This window comes from Carassius auratus, linkage group LG44F (genome assembly GCF_003368295.1).
Source record: "Carassius auratus strain Wakin linkage group LG44F, ASM336829v1, whole genome shotgun sequence".
NCBI classification, from domain to species: domain Eukaryota; kingdom Metazoa; phylum Chordata; class Actinopteri; order Cypriniformes; family Cyprinidae; genus Carassius; species Carassius auratus.
In genome coordinates, this window is record NC_039298.1 from 240,821 (window position 1) to 256,471 (window position 15,651).

At 37.5% G+C, this 15,651-nt stretch overlaps 1 protein-coding gene across 3 annotated transcripts; it reads right to left on the reverse strand.

The window, feature by feature from the left end:
- Positions 1-266: 266 nt before the first annotated feature.
- Positions 267-15,105, reverse strand: LOC113068245 (uncharacterized). Of its 3 annotated transcripts, none has more exons than XM_026240904.1 (9): positions 14,924-15,105; positions 11,686-11,813; positions 11,286-11,402; positions 11,125-11,181; positions 10,216-10,353; positions 6,916-6,966; positions 6,439-6,552; positions 2,868-2,933; positions 267-2,685 (listed from the first exon to the last, which is right to left on the reverse strand). In XM_026240904.1, the coding sequence occupies exons 2-9, from the start codon at positions 11,779-11,781 to the stop codon at positions 2,551-2,553; spliced, it is 774 nt and encodes a 257-aa protein (XP_026096689.1). In that variant the 5' UTR covers positions 11,782-11,813; positions 14,924-15,105; the 3' UTR covers positions 267-2,550. The 3 variants fall into 3 exon arrangements, with proteins under 3 accessions (XP_026096689.1, XP_026096688.1, XP_026096690.1); XM_026240903.1 differs by having other exon boundaries at positions 14,781-15,105; XM_026240905.1 differs by lacking the exons at positions 6,439-6,552; positions 6,916-6,966 and having other exon boundaries at positions 14,781-15,105.
- Positions 15,106-15,651: the final 546 nt, after the last annotated feature.

Sequence of the window (15,651 nt, forward strand, 5' to 3'; positions counted from 1 at the left end):
ATATTATTAATATTATGTAATAATAATTATCATGACAATGTAAACTTAAAAACCTAACCCTAACCCTAAATGCATAAAAAAGTGAAAAATTTACAATATACTAGAATAGAACCAGCATAAACACCAATTTACTGCTACAAGGTGCATTTTATCCACTAAAAAGATAAAAATGTGAAATAAGAAACAATAATCTCACATTGTTGGTGCATAAAAGTGATTTAATAAGTCCATTCATCAACTAAAATACACTTTAAACAGCATGAGAATGTTCTCCAATACTATCTTAATTTCTTTGATCATGATATAGTGGAAACTCATAAAAGCATGCTTAAAAATCACAATTCAACAAGACGAGGTGGAGTGATCAGGGCAGAACATGTAGAGATGCTGTGTAAAAGAGGTACGAAAGTAAAAATGCTTTGGTTTGTTAGATCTGTAATAAACAACAGTTTCCTTGAAGACTCATGACTGATTTGTAACATTTACTGTCATACAATTAATTCAGATGCTTGAGAGATACTACAAATGCCATTCCGTGAGACCGGTGAGTGAGTAATGTACAACAATAACTGTTAGCTGAACTATTAAGCTTTGTCAGACAATAAGCAAGCAAACAAAGGGCCAAAGATGACGCATTAAAGCCCTATTCTTACTCTCTCCATTTAATCATCCATTGCTTCTTGAAGATTACAGAATGATTATATGAAAGATGAAAACGTGGTTTCTCATCCTGCACCAAATGGATTTTCTGGAGTACTAGCACCAATGACATTAGATCAGGAACTGACATACTGTCTAGGGAACTCACGCCACTGTTTGATATTAACAGTGGAGACACTTTATTTCTTTTTCCTTTAAAGGGAGTAAAAAGGCAAGCCCAACTTGCATGTATTTTATTGTTAACATATTGTTATTATTTGTCATTCTCTTCTGAGCATAGAGGTTAAATACACATATAATGCCATTAGATTTTCCACAGCTTACGAACACTCAAGAGGCCAAATGAACCGTGGGAATATTTTACAATATCTAACATATATTAACATATCATACAGAGCTTTTTTGCTTGTTAGTAGGTTAGCTTGATGGAAATATTTGTTGCAGATCAGTGGTGAGTGCCATTTCTCAGTTAACATGATATTATCTGCAATATAGTTTGTTGTAGTTGTTGATGACAGCTGACAAAGATTTAAAGATGGCATGATATACAATCTACATTTAAAATGAGCTTCTTGCAAACCAAATACATGATCATAGTGTCTTGCATTATGTGGATCCACCCTTGCATGCTTGCATTGTTTAAATACATTTTTCCCTTTGATACACACCACATTTGGTTTTCTCTTGGAGCTGTGTTACAATTACACCAGTCATGCAATGATCTTTCTGTATTTGTTAATGTTATTTGCTTCATCTATTACTTCGTCCTGAAAAGACACTTGAAAACCTGCAGTGTTTGCATTGCAGCCAAAGAAACGGTCAAGCTTCCCACACTCTTTGATCAATAAATGTAATAGATTTCCAGTTGTAAGGAATTAAAAAAAGAAAAAGAAAAATGATACCCCAAATAGTGTAAATGTTTAGTCAAATCTAATTCACACAGAACCAAATCCTAAAACCTAAACATAGGGTTGTTTCAGTGCTCATAAAATGCTGCATAAGAGCTGTTTTGCCATTGCAAGAATCGCCATACACAGCACAGTTTATGCTCTGAATGATTAAATATATGCAAGGAAGAATACAAGCATGCACCAATAACAATTTATAATGCAAACAGATGCAAGAAAAAAAGGTCATGAGGACACGGCATCAAAAGAAAATTATATTCTTTTTTTTAAAGGATTGAAAGTTAACAATAGCAGATAAAACAAGTATTGTGAAATCATGGGTTCAGGCTACATTAGTTGCAGAGGTTTAATATTTAGTGTCAAGGTTTGACCCTGAGTATTAGATGAATATCAGTCTTTGCTGCTTTGGAAACACTGTAAGTCCATCAGCTGAACAGACCTGAAGGAACTCTGCAGTCTTTTATAGCAGGTAATATAATATTCAAGCAAAATGAAAATTCACCCTCATGTCTTCCGAAACCCACAATTTTTAATAAATGTTTATTTCTTAAGTGGAATGCAAAAGGGCAAAATAGTAGGATGTCTCAATTGCTCTTTTTGTAAACATGAACAGGGATCACAGTAGTCAAGCAATATTTTAATGGATGACATAAATGTATGACTTCAGAGTTATAGTGCACACGTTATATGAACCATTCCTGTTTTTGCTTTTATGGTGATTTATTTTTATTTTTTTTGCTTGACAAGCCTTGGTCCACCATCCATTTTCCGTGTACTAAAGAAAGTCAGGTTTGAAACAACATGAGGGAGTAAATTCATTTCTATTTATGGTTGCACCGTCCCTTTAAGTATAATGATAATGGCTTATATTATAAAGCCCTATCATGTTGATTTCATACATCAGTAAAATACAAAACCCTTTGTGTTAAGGCCTCACTCATCTCTAATACAATATACAAACAGATCACATGAGCACGAAGCGTCAAACGTCTGTTAAAGAGTCAATGGGGGCCACTTGAGGTTCGGTGGGAGGGCTAGGGATTTCTTCCGTCGGCTCAGATCTGGGTTCAGGCTCACGCTCAGGCATTGGCTCCACCTCTGGCACCATCACCTCCACCTGTAGGGTTCGAATGAGTGGGAAGAAACAGACCTTTGATTGGCTGACAGATTCAAGCGAAGAGTTAAAGATGAGGAAGCAATGGATTGGCTGTGGCATTACATTAGATGGTTTCCAAAACCAAGAAAGCTTGGATCTCAACTGAAATCTCATATGTTACAATACAGGTGCTCTGGGTGTACCTGAGGTTGGCGAGGGGTGCTCGCCTCAGGCCGAGATGGGGCAGCACGCTGTCTGAAACCAGGAAGCTGTAGAAAAGTATTATATTACATCATATTAAATATAAAAATACAAATAAATATATTTCTGAAAACTATCACAATTATAGAAGTTCACCAAATCTGCTATAGTAATTCACATGTATTAAACACCATGCAGGGTTGGAAAAAACAGAGGCTTTGGGCAAAAATTCCACCAAAATGAACAAAAATGTGACATAAATTTAAGAAAAAGAGGCAAATGTCTCTTCACAATTCACAAACTCTTACGGCTACCGGAATTAAAGTGAAATGCAAAATTACATGAAAAGTGTTGATTGTGGAATTACATTTAGATCTGCTTATGTGAGCAAAAAAAATCATACAAATCTATGCTTGCTTTGTTACAATCTATATCGTTAAAAGCACTATATTAAAGGGTTAGTTCGCCCGAAAATGAAAATTATGTCATTAAAGAGCCACACAGATATATATATATCGTTATAGATTTCAAATCTTTTGCCCATCTCTATGTACGTCACTAGGAGCACTTTGCATAATAATCTCCCCCTACCGTGTTGGGAAAAACGGACCTCTGACCTGCCCCACCCCCCCACACACAGACGCTCTGGTTGGTGTGAGAGCATCATGTCGAGGAGACAGTGTGTTTTTAATTGTAAAGGCAAGTTTGTTTTATTTTCACTGCCAAAGAATGAAGATCAGAAGAACCAATGGCTAAAATTCACTTTTACCACAATACCAGAGCAGTACAACAAATCCCTTTTGTTGTGTTCACAACATTTCACTGATGACTGCTTTTCTAATCTCGGTGAGTACAAGACGGGATTTTCAAAGCGTTTGGCCAAAAAGAGGGTTCATTCCCAACTTTATTTAGACCAACAAGCATCTCCGAATCACAACACGAAGTATGATTATGAAGTTATGTGTCTGTTTTCTCCCGAGCGTCTTATCAGTATGTGTGCTGTCTGCAGCCTGTCTGCACTGATCGTCATGTACAAACACGTCATTAAAATGAAGTGTAACAAGTGCTGCTAACAGATATTCTGTGATAAAGTAATCCATATGAAAACAACTCTATGTCTGTTTTTCATGTCTCCCTTCATTATATCTAATGTGACCACGCCCCCGCGCTGAACGCGCTATTCAGATTCAAACTGAAGCGCGCGGCTTGAATACACACACACAGAAGAAAAAGCAGTGAGACTGTTCAAGTTTTTTATTTTACTGTTTGCTTCGCGATGAGAGGAATAAGACATAATTCACCCCAAACAGATGCTAACGCATAGTTTACCGTGGAGGTGTGTGCGGAACAACCAATCAAACCTGACTATGTCAGTTGACCAATCAGAACACAGTATGCTACCGAAAGGTGGGGTTTAAGGAAACTGAATCTTTTGAACAGCTTCGCGCAAACCGTTTGGGGATCTCTGAGAATTGATGTAATTTTAAAATGATATTTTGACAAAATGACAATGTTTTTTAAACTTGGATGGATTTAAACCTATTGTACAGGACTTATAAACAGTGATAGGAAGCTTAGAATTTTCATTTTACTGGCTCTTTAATTACTCACCCTTATGCTGTTCCAAACATGTAAGACCTCCTTTTATCTTCGGAACACAGTTTAAGATATTTTAGATTTAGTCCGAGAGCTCTCAGTCCCTCCATTGAAGCTGTGTGTACGGTATACTGTCCATGTCTAGAAAGGTAAGGAAAACATCATCAAAGTAGTCCATGTGACATCAGAGGGTCAGTTAGAATTCTTGAAGCATCAAAAATACATTTTGGTTCAAAAATAGCAAAAACAACAACTTTATTCAGCATTGTCCTCTCTTCTGTGTCTGTTGTGAGAGAGAGTTCAAATCAAAGCAGTCTGGATATCCGGTTTGCGAACAAATCATTCAGTTCACCAAATCGAACTGATTCGTTTTAAACGGTTCACGTCTCTAATACGCATTAATCTACAAATGACTTAAGGTGTTAACTTTTTCTTAATGTGGCTGACGCTCCCTCTGAGTTCAAACAAACCAATATCGGAGTAATTCATGTACTCAAACAGTACATTGACTGAACTGCTGTGAAGAGAGAACTGAAGATGAACACCGAGCCGAGCCAGATAATGAACAATAGACTGACTCGTTCACAAGTGAAGAACCGGTTGCATCGGTGTTGGGATCACCAGTAGTTCTTTCGGACAGTTCGATTCAATAAACCGGTTGAAGAAAACGGTTCACCGGTTCTTTTGCGCTCGACGTAATGGCGTCATTGGCGATGATTGCCCTTGATTCAAGCCTTTGGTTTACCCGCACCCATAACACTAGCACAGAATCAGTTCAGAATCAATCACCAAAAGAATCAATTCTGTTCAGACGCCCTGTGTGTCGGTCTGCTTCACGCTGAATCACACATGTGCAGTATCATCAGCTCCTCGGTTCACGAATCGGACGCGTCTGACAGAAACGGCTCTTGACTCGTGAACGAGTCAACGTTTTGTTTGTTTTCTGGCTCAGCTCAGTGTTCATCTTCAGTTCTCTCTTCACAGCAGTTCAGTCAGTGTACTGTTTGAGTAAATGAATTAATCCGGGATATTGGTTTGTTTGAACTCAGAGGGAGCGTCAGTCACATTAAAAAAGTTGATAGCTTAAGTCATTTGTGGATTAATGCGTATTAGAGATGCGAACCGTTTAAAACGATTCAGTTCGATTTGGTGAACTGAATGATTCGTTCGCGAACCGGATATCCAGACTGCTTTGATTTGAACTCTCTCTCACAACAGACACGGAAGAGAAGACAATGCTGAATAAAGTCGTTGTTTTTGCTAATTTTGGACCAAAATGTATTTTCGATGCTTCACAAAATTCTAACGGACCCTCTGATGTCACATGGACTACTTTGATGATGTTTTTCTTACCTTTCTGGACATGGACAGTATACCGTACACACAGCTTCAATGGAGGGACTGAGAGCTCTCAGACTAAATCTAAAATATCTTAAACTGTGTTCTGAGGATAAAAGGAGGTCTTACATGTTTGGAACAGCATAAGGGTGAGTTATTAATGACATTATTTTCATTTTTGGGTGAACTAACCCTTTAATAAAGGTGACTTGACTTGACAAATATTGAATCAAATATTTCTTTTTACATATATTTTTTCTTTTTACTGCATAATTATATCCAATCACAGACATTTCTTTTAATTCATCATAACTAGAGTTTTAGCAAGAGTGATGACATCTTTGTATCATAATTGTACCATAAGGCATCATTACCTCATAATTATGCAATTGTTGTGTAAATACATGCCGCCTTTAAGCAGCATTAAACAGTAAATGCATGTCAGACACAGCTTCTGCTCCACCTTTGCAGTGTAAAGATGGCTTTTGTTGTTGATGATGTAATTTTATTGATAACAGTCTATACTATTCTGCTATGTGATATAAAAGAGTTTTATAAGGATTTAATAAGGTAATCATTGAATATATTGAAACACAGTCTCTCAGTCCTTCTATTTTATTTTGCATGTGTTTAACTGACCTGCACGCCGCCTTTAGCCAGAGCATTTAGTCCAAACAAAATGGTTACAATGCAGATCGCCAACTCCACCACCAGAAACAGAACCAGTGTGGCCAAGAAGCCATCGATCAAGAGCTGAGAGCAGCCGAAACAGACAGAGAAACAAAGAAATAAAATAATAACCACAGCCATCAAAGCTCAAGTCCATGTTAGTAAGTTGCCAGAGAGATTTAATCTTCGAGGAAGTGGCCAAGCACATCAGAAAAGCAGATATTGTTAAATATAGGTATCATTCATTCTGAAGCATTTTCAAACAACTGGCCCAAAGTGCAAAACTGAAAACACAAGACTGATCAGATTTTTTGTCACCTTAAGAAACAACGATAGCCTTTTAAGGACCATGTTACTTTCAATTAATCTGTTTTTCTTTCTTTCTATCAGCATATAATTAAGAACATTCATGAAAACAAAGCAAACATAAAGGTAAGAATTACTTACTTTACAATTTCTCTCGACAGTATAACTGCACCTCCTGAAACAATTTTGTTGCTTTGGAAAAGCAGAGACAAAAGACAAAATAATGTTGTAAGTGTAGCTATAAATCTTTTCTCATACAAATGTAGCTGCAAGCACGCCCAATTAGTCAATTTAGAAAAACTGTTACAGTTTTTTGGCTTCCTTAAAGGGGGGGGGGTTTAATGCTATTTCATGCATACTGAGTTTTTTACACTGTTAAAGAGTTGGATTCCCATGCTAAACATGGACAAAGTTTCAAAAATTAAGTTGTACGTTTGAAGGAGTATTTCTGTTCCAAAAATACTCCTTCCGGTTTGTCACAAGTTTCGGAAAGTTTTTTTCGAGTATGGCTCTGTGTGACGTTAGATGGAGCGGAATTTCCTTATATGGGTCCTAAGGCACTTCTGCCGGAAGAGCGCACGCTCCCGTTTAGCAGAGCACTGAGAGCACAACAGACGTTCACTGATCAGAGCGAGAGCGTCGCGAAATGTCACAAAAGAAGTGTGTTTTTGGTTGCCAGGGCAAGACAACCCTGCACAGATTACCAAAAGAGAAACAGCATTAAGGGACCAGTGGATGGAGTTTATTTTTACAGAGCATCAACGGAGTTGTGCAGGTGTTTTTGTTTGTTCCTTGCATTTCGAAGATGCTTGTTTTACAAACAAAGCCCAGTTTGACGCTGGATTTGCACATCGTTTATTTCTTAAGGATAATGCAGTCCCAACGGAAAAGGGTCACGATCGTGTGTTGGAACCGCAGGCTGTGAGTAAAACTGCTTCAAATATCTCTGTGTTGTTAACTTAGCTATCAGCGCGTAAGCACATCAAGTATACAACATGCGATGTTGTTATCAAACTGCACTTTCCACATGTACAGCTTAAAAAAAAAAAAAAAAAAGACGACATAAAGTGGAACTTAGTCATTTTCCAAAACCGCTAAGCAAATATATACAGTTTCAGTACATACCACATAGCATACTGCCTTTGCTGATGCTGCTCTTGTTAAATTTCAGCCTTCCAAACGCTATCAAAGCAAAAGCCTACTGGCGCTCGTGATTCTTTAGCTCCGCCCATACGTCACGCCTCTAGGCGCTCGTGTTTTTCCGGGAAAATTCGGTACAGACTATCTTTCTCTTATGAATATAATAAAACTAAAGACTTTTTGGAGTTATGAAGGATGCAGTACTACTCTATAGGTACTCAAGATTAACGGGATATTGAGTGAAAACGAGCATTTCACCCCCCCTTTAAACTACAGTGCACTCAGAAAGGTTTTGGACTTCTGAGATTGGGTGGGACACAGGACATACATATACCTGGACAGCTATTATAAAAGATGTTTCTTACTGAAATAACATAGCTCTACTGAGTGTTTGGTTGGTGTCAGACTAATGGTGTCAGCACACATTAGCGTGAGAGTGCACATTACAGAACACAGATGCAAACTTAACAATTCCACAATGACCAACACAATCTACAAAGAGCAGTGCACATTAGCATGTAGCAAACAAGCACGAGCCAGTGATAATCAGGTGCGTGTAATCTACTAATAACATAGGTGTAAAGTGGGTTAATATATGTCATTTTTGGAAATATCAGTAAATCACCTTCATTTAACCCTTGTGCATTGTTCAAATTCACTACCCTTTCGTTATGTTCAGGATGAGAACATCCACTCAACTATAATTGAGTATAACTATAATTATCAACTATAATTAGCTGTTATACTCCATATATATCCATATACAAGTCAGAAACTTAGCTTTTTTTGCACAGGCCTATCTAAAGGGTTAAAGGTGGGACCACAGTGATCAACTGTAAAAAAATAACAAATTTTATTTCTTCCCAACAGGGAAAACCACCAACAATAGAATTTTTTTTTTTTTTTATCGGATACATTTTTACAGCAGTTTTCATCCGCGAACATAACAACAGGGTAGTGAATTTGCCCACACTGTATTAAGTTTTTTTACATTTTCAAAGCATTTTCCAAAAATATGTGTCAAAATAAGATTTGTCACCAAAAATCATTCCATTAGCTGACACACAGAGAAAGTTGTGGCCAAAATAAGACTCAACTTTACCCCCTAGTGGACGAAAGCGTCCCCAACAACGCATAAGGGTTAAACGCTCTCCTCTCATAAATGTTGCATCTGAAAGGGAAATTCCTACAAATGCATATGCTTTAAGGTCAGGTGTAAAAATGCCCTGTCCATGCCTTTTCATTGCTAATCCTTTACTGCGTTGTTAACGTTTCTAAAGCCAAACGAGGGTTAGGTGCAAGCTGTTAGTAAATCTTGCCCAAAGAGAGTTAATGTAAAATTATAAACATGAGCAGCCTCTCAGTCAAAGATTTACAGCCCCTAAAATAAAAATAAATAAACACATAATTAAACACGACCAAATATATAACCTTAAACAAACAATTCAAATTTCCCAATATCCTGTTTTATAATTTTATATTTTAGCTCTTTATGGAAATTCTTTGCATTTTCCATTTTAGATCTAAAATATTTTGTTTCACTTTACTGTCCAAATACCTTGAGGTCACTGATTTGATTAATTTTCTACTTCATTTGAAAAAAGTCTGTACCAAGTGCAAAGGGTCCGTTTCATCATGGTTATTACACTATTCTGTTTATTCTAAATATATCAAACATTACAAAGCAGTAATGAGATGTGAAACCATCATCGTGATTATGCCAACAGCTCATATCTATAAATATATCTCAATATTTGAACATTATGATAAACCAATTACAATCACACACATTTTCAGTTTCCAATCGAATTGCTTAAAGTGCTTTCCAATTTAAAGCAGTTTAATAAAGTATAAGTTATATACACAGTCCCACATCAAATCAGAAGTCACTACTTCAGGAACAAAATAACAACATTAACTTAAAAGCTTTATTTGCATTCCAACACAATCATTCAATTCATTATGCTCTTACACTGCTGCAAAATTAAACAGGTCTAATCATATGATATGTATACTTTTAATGTAAGGTTTAAGCAAACCGAGAAAAAAATAAAATAAACATTGAAACTTTTGAAGATGCTACGTTTTGCACTTCGGTACAGTCCTTTGAAAAGGCATCAAGGGAAGTGCTTTAAGAAAAAACTGTAACAAGAAATTTGATGTGGCCAGTTCAACACATCATACCCACTTTACAGTGTTTTATCCTTCCCGATGCACCCAAAACTCACCCCCATGCATTCATCTTCATATGCTGTATACAGATCTACAGGCCTATATATATATATAGATGTGTGAGCTCACCACAGCATAGATCTCCAGTCTCCTGCAGTGCTCACAGTGGTACGTGTCCTGACGGTACGGCAGGTGACGGGACAGCAGCCCGAGAACAGCAGTGGAGAACGCTGCACTGACCAGGTGAGACACCAGTGTGGCTTTCACCTTCAAGTGACGGGACAGACAGAAGTTACTCTACACCTCATTTACTCATTTGATAAAACACTGAAAAATAAAAAGGCATTTCCATTTCATGCAGTACTGGAAAAATACTGAAAAACAATACCAGTCAACAGTTTGGATGCAATTTTTACACATTTTGAGAGTCATCATCAAACTATGAAATAACACCAATGGAGGTACACAAGTGGAACTGTGAAGGGGCTAGATCATAAACTATCCTGTAAACTCTCTTTTCTCTTTGTATATACTGAAGCTTGACAGATTTCAAGTAGTTCACATGTGTGATGGATATGTGATTATGTAATTGTTGGCTCCAAAACCAAACACATCCTCTTCCAACTTCCACCAGAACTGCTGAGACCATCAAATCTTCCAAAAAGCAGATGAAGAATCACCTCTTCTGCAAGCTCTTAACTACCACAGACTTTAACTAATGCACTTACACAAAACCTCTTCTATACTGCAGCTTGCTTCCTAATCTAGTTGTCCTTTTTAATCATGTATGCATAAACATTAAGCATGCACTGTCTGCTCCAAAATCAGCTAAAACAGCTTTTAATAAAATCATAAATTGACAAAACCCATATTTTTCTACAGAACTAATTTTGATCAGTTATGCATACGCATTCAACCTTCACAATCTGCTCCAAAACAAAACAAGACAAGACAACTTTTCCGGAAACTGTAAACAGGCTGACTAGTGAGGGTTCAGAGTCGTGGGTAGGTTGGTAGTTTCATTGAACTTGTACTCACCCAGAACAGAGACGGGAATCTTCCAGCGTGGATTAAGATGGATCCAGACACAAGCAACTGATAACAAGAGAATCACTGAAGTTTGCAACATCCTTCGTGACAACTGGATTCATCTCAGACGAAACATTCTGCTTCAAAGTCCATGAGGAGATTCGGCTTACCTGAACAACGATCACTACCACAACAATGAGATCAGGAGAGAAGTGAACCTCTTCATAGAGCTGAAGAATGGTGTTGCTCAGACACAAGCACAAGACTGCGATGATGATCTGAATGGACTGAACCAACACAACAACCAGCTCAATGAACTCGACAGGCTGCCAAAAAGGCCATTTCAACGGTTTTATAAAATAAAATTAGATTTTAAAGATTCAGTTATGAGGTCTGCCTTTTGAAACTCTGGATAACTTCAGACTTTTCTCAATTCAGGTATTACAACGTCATGCTTTTATATTGTTCACGATGTTCAACAAAGTGGCTTTTGCGAAATAACTGGACAACTGGTATGTGGAAGATATGTGCATGTTTTCCTGGATTTGGTGTGAGATTTGTGACACTCACCCCGAGTGCTTTCGGCTCCACCTTCTGAAATGTCTTGAGCTGATTTGGGGTCAGGTTTCCTGCAGGGCGCAGGGGGCCCTGACTCTCCATGCCCATGCTAATGTCCGTCAGTTTGAGGCCTGGCTATGCTAATATCAGAGAATCAGTTTGAGACAGAAAGAGAAGAGACTGAGGACAGTGCAGGACGGAATGAAAAGGCATGAGCTGAACAGAAAAAGGTCATGCTCATGGTGTCATTTGTGCCTGATAGACCATTAAAAGGTTACTGCTTTTGAGAAATGATATTTTGTGAGGCCTATGTGAGGCCCAGAGGTCCAGGGATGCACTGATCGAATTAGATAAATGCTTTCAGTGGACTATTCTTGAACTCGTAACCTACAATCTCAGATATGTGGTTACTGACTTGTAAAGCAGCCATAGTTATTTATCGTTACTAACCGTAAACTGACCAAGTGAACATAAAAACTATCCTCATATTACATCATTAAGGGGGGGGTGAAATGCTATTTCATGCATACAGAGGTTTTTACACTGTTAAAGAGTTGGATTCCCATGCTAAACATGGACAAAGTTTCAAAAATTAAGTTGTACGTTTGAAGGAGTATTTCTGTTCCCAAAATACTCCTTCCGGTTTGTCACAAGTTTCGGAAAGTTTTTTTCGAGTATGGAGCGGAATTTCCTTATATGGGTCCTGAGGCACTTCTGCCGGAGCACAGACATTCACTGATCAGAGCGAGAGCGTCGCGAAATGTCACAAAAGAAGTGTGTTTTTGGTTGCCAGGGCAAGACAACCCTGCACAGATTACCAAAAGAGAAACAGCATTAAGGGACCAGTGGATGGAGTTTATTTTTACAGAGCATCAACGGAGTTGTGCAAGTGTTTGTGTTTGTTCCCTGCATTTCGAAGATGCTTGTTTTACAAACAAAGCCCAGTTTGACGACGGATTTGCGTATCGTTTATTTCTTAAGGATGATGCAGTCCCAACGAAAAAGGGTCACGATCGTGTGTTGGAACCGCAGGCTGTGAGTAAAACTGCTTCAAATATCTCTGCCTTCTTGTTAGTGTGTCTGCCTCCCATGCCGGAGACCAGGGTTCGAGCCCCGCTCGGAGCGAGTCGTTGCTGCTGCTGCTCTCTTTCAGTTTCAGCCTCGGGATCTGATTCTGGATCATAAATAAACGGCTGAATCTGACTGTAAGCCATGGTTTGTTTTGGTTGGTTTTGTCCTCACGGTAATGTCACAGCTTCCAAACGCTCTCAAAGCAAAAGCCTACTGGCACTCGTGATTCTTTAGCTCCGCCCACATGTCACGCCTCCAGCCGGTCATGTTTTTCCTGGAAAAAACGGTACAGACTATCTTTCTCTTATGAATATAATAAAACTAAAGACTTTTTGGAGTTATGCAGTACTACTCTATAGGTTCTCAAGATTAACAGGATATTGAGTGAAAACGAGCATTTAACCCCCCCTTTAATTAGTCAATAATTAAAAAGGGGCTTAAAAGAATATTAACTTTCAGAAAAAGATGTATTTGACTGCACTGACACAACTGGGTGAGAACTAAACAGAAATGGATAATAACACTGTTGTCTTCGGTAGAGTCGTTTCATTAATAAGGAAATTAATGAATAGAACTGAATCATGGTTAAAGTCAACTTATCTGAATAATGACACTATTGTCTTCTTTAGAGCTGCTGTATAGCTGGATAGAATTAGTTTCGTAATTTGATTGACACTGCCATTGAACTGAATCAAACCATGTGACTCACTTGACCCAAATAATGGCATTTATCCTCTATAGAGCTCATTTACATATAAAAGTGAACTTGTTTTATTATTGTTGAAACTTTATAATGCTACTAATTTCCTCTTTATTCCCGTGGAGCAGTTTTGAAACATTCTGTATTGTATAAAGTGCTATATAAACAAATATGACTTTAATACTCTTTTTGTTATTTTTATGTCAGAAATTCTATTTTCTATAACCCATTTCTATAAGCCATATATAAGAGTGATCAACAGGACCTGCAAATTGGCTCAAAATCAGAATTTTGATATTTTTGCTCAAAATAAGATACTGTCAATCTGAGATGACTGTAGACATAACTAGGCTTTAGTTTATAGTTTTATATATTTGACTACTATAAAAGGTTGTCTATTAGGTTAACTATTAAAAGATAGTTCACCTAAGAATGAATATTGTGTCATCATTTAATCACATTCATATTTGTATAAACTTGAGGAGATATTTTGAGGAATGTTAGTAACCGAACAGTTTTGGTTCCCTTTGATTTTGTAACCAACATTCCTCAAAATATCTTCTTTTGTTTTATGAAGAAAAATAAAAGATGAGGATGAGTAAAATAAATTGATGATTGAGTGTTAATTTATAGGTGGACTGTCCCTTTAACTTTTTGTAGAGTGGGTATTGTACCACAAGACAAGATTATTTTTTACAACAAAAGAAAGAAAAAAAGGACAAGTCTAATCTGACCTGAAAGATTATGGAAACCAGTCATTTATACATCCCTCTGAACCCTCATAACCCTCTCTGAAGAGTGTCTAGACATCTTTTCAAATAGGACAGCATCTCTGAGGAATCAAGTCATGTCCTCAAGTTACTAAAACTCCATTAAGCCTTTCATAGGGAGAGGTTTTTAGACACAAGATATATTGAAGTAGATTTATGATATTTAATCCATCTACAGAAGAGCTTTATAAAGATGTCCAGAGGGTTTGTGTCAGTCTGAGTAACCCCTAATATTGCTTCCGGTATCTAATGCATACAGAATGAGATATTTCACTAGACCACTTCAAATCTGTATAATGATGCTGACGTTTTAAGAGTGAGTCTTTACACTGAGTCTTAGCATGCCGTTTTTATCATTTACACATATTTCATATTTCACATGTTCAACGAATGATATATTAAATGGTTTCTTGGCATTGAAGGTAAGAGGAGCAGCCTCTTAAAAAGACGCAGGGCAAAACGTGCATCTTCATCGCCTCCTCACATCCGCAGTGTCCCGCACTATGACAACATGTAACTTTATTTCTGAGCATAACCGCGCCACGAATAACGCTCAAAGGACTCACCACAGTGCCGTTTTGTCTAACTGATCCCCAAATCCAGAAGACGTGTAACCTTCAGGCTGTCATACATATAAAGGTGGGGTCGCGCGCGTATGCGTCCTGCCCCAAATCGAGATTCCTTCAAACACACGTGTGATGTCACTTACCTCAGCAGCTCAAAGGAAACGCGTGGATTCGGCTTTTATTCTCTAAAGGCGAAAGTGTAGCATTCAGTTATTTAATCCGCGTCGCGGTTGAAGGGAAACAACTAGTTAATTCTCAGGGCGTGTGACGCGCGGCTGACGCGCAATACCGCAGTGAGAGGCGGCGGCGGACGCGACGCGACGCGTCGATATGGACGCAGAGTCGAGAAAGATGCGGCGCGAAACGTTTGTCGTGTCAGCTTTACTACATTTTTTATTATTTTCTTTTTATTTTCTTCCATTCTGAATATCAGCAGCACGACTGATACTTATTGTATAACAGACATAAATGCATTTGTATTTCTTTTCTGCTAATTGATTTTATATTCTGTGCCGGGCTAAAACTATTATTCCGAGCACAATTCATTTACACTGGTGGTTAAAAGTTTGGAATAATCGAGATTTTATTTCATGTTTGTCTCTTATGCTCAAAAATACAGTAAAACAGTAATATAGTTTTACTATTACAATATAAATACTATTTGAATATATGTTAAAATGTAATTTATTCCTTTGATCAAAATCATTACTCCTGTCTTCAGTGTCACATGATCCTTCAGAAATCATTCTAATATACTGATTTATTATCAATGTCATAGTTTAGTGGAAAGGTTCAAGGTGATTTTATGAATAGAAAGTTCACTGAACAGCATTATATATATATATATATATATATAAATATGTTAACATTA

Bases quoted from the DNA above. Each gene is read 5' to 3' on its own strand.
- LOC113068245 (XM_026240904.1), bottom strand. From the start codon at position 11,781: ATGGGCATGGAGAGTCAGGGCCCCCTGCGCCCTGCAGGAAACCTGACC. The intron at 11,403-11,685 runs GTGAGTGTCACA...GTGTTGGTTCAG, and splicing joins TGGAGCCGAAAGCACTCGGG to TCCATTCAGATCATCATCGC. The intron at 2,934-6,438 runs GTCAGTTAAACA...ACTTTTCTACAG, and splicing joins TGGCTAAAGGCGGCGTGCAG to CTTCCTGGTTTCAGACAGCG.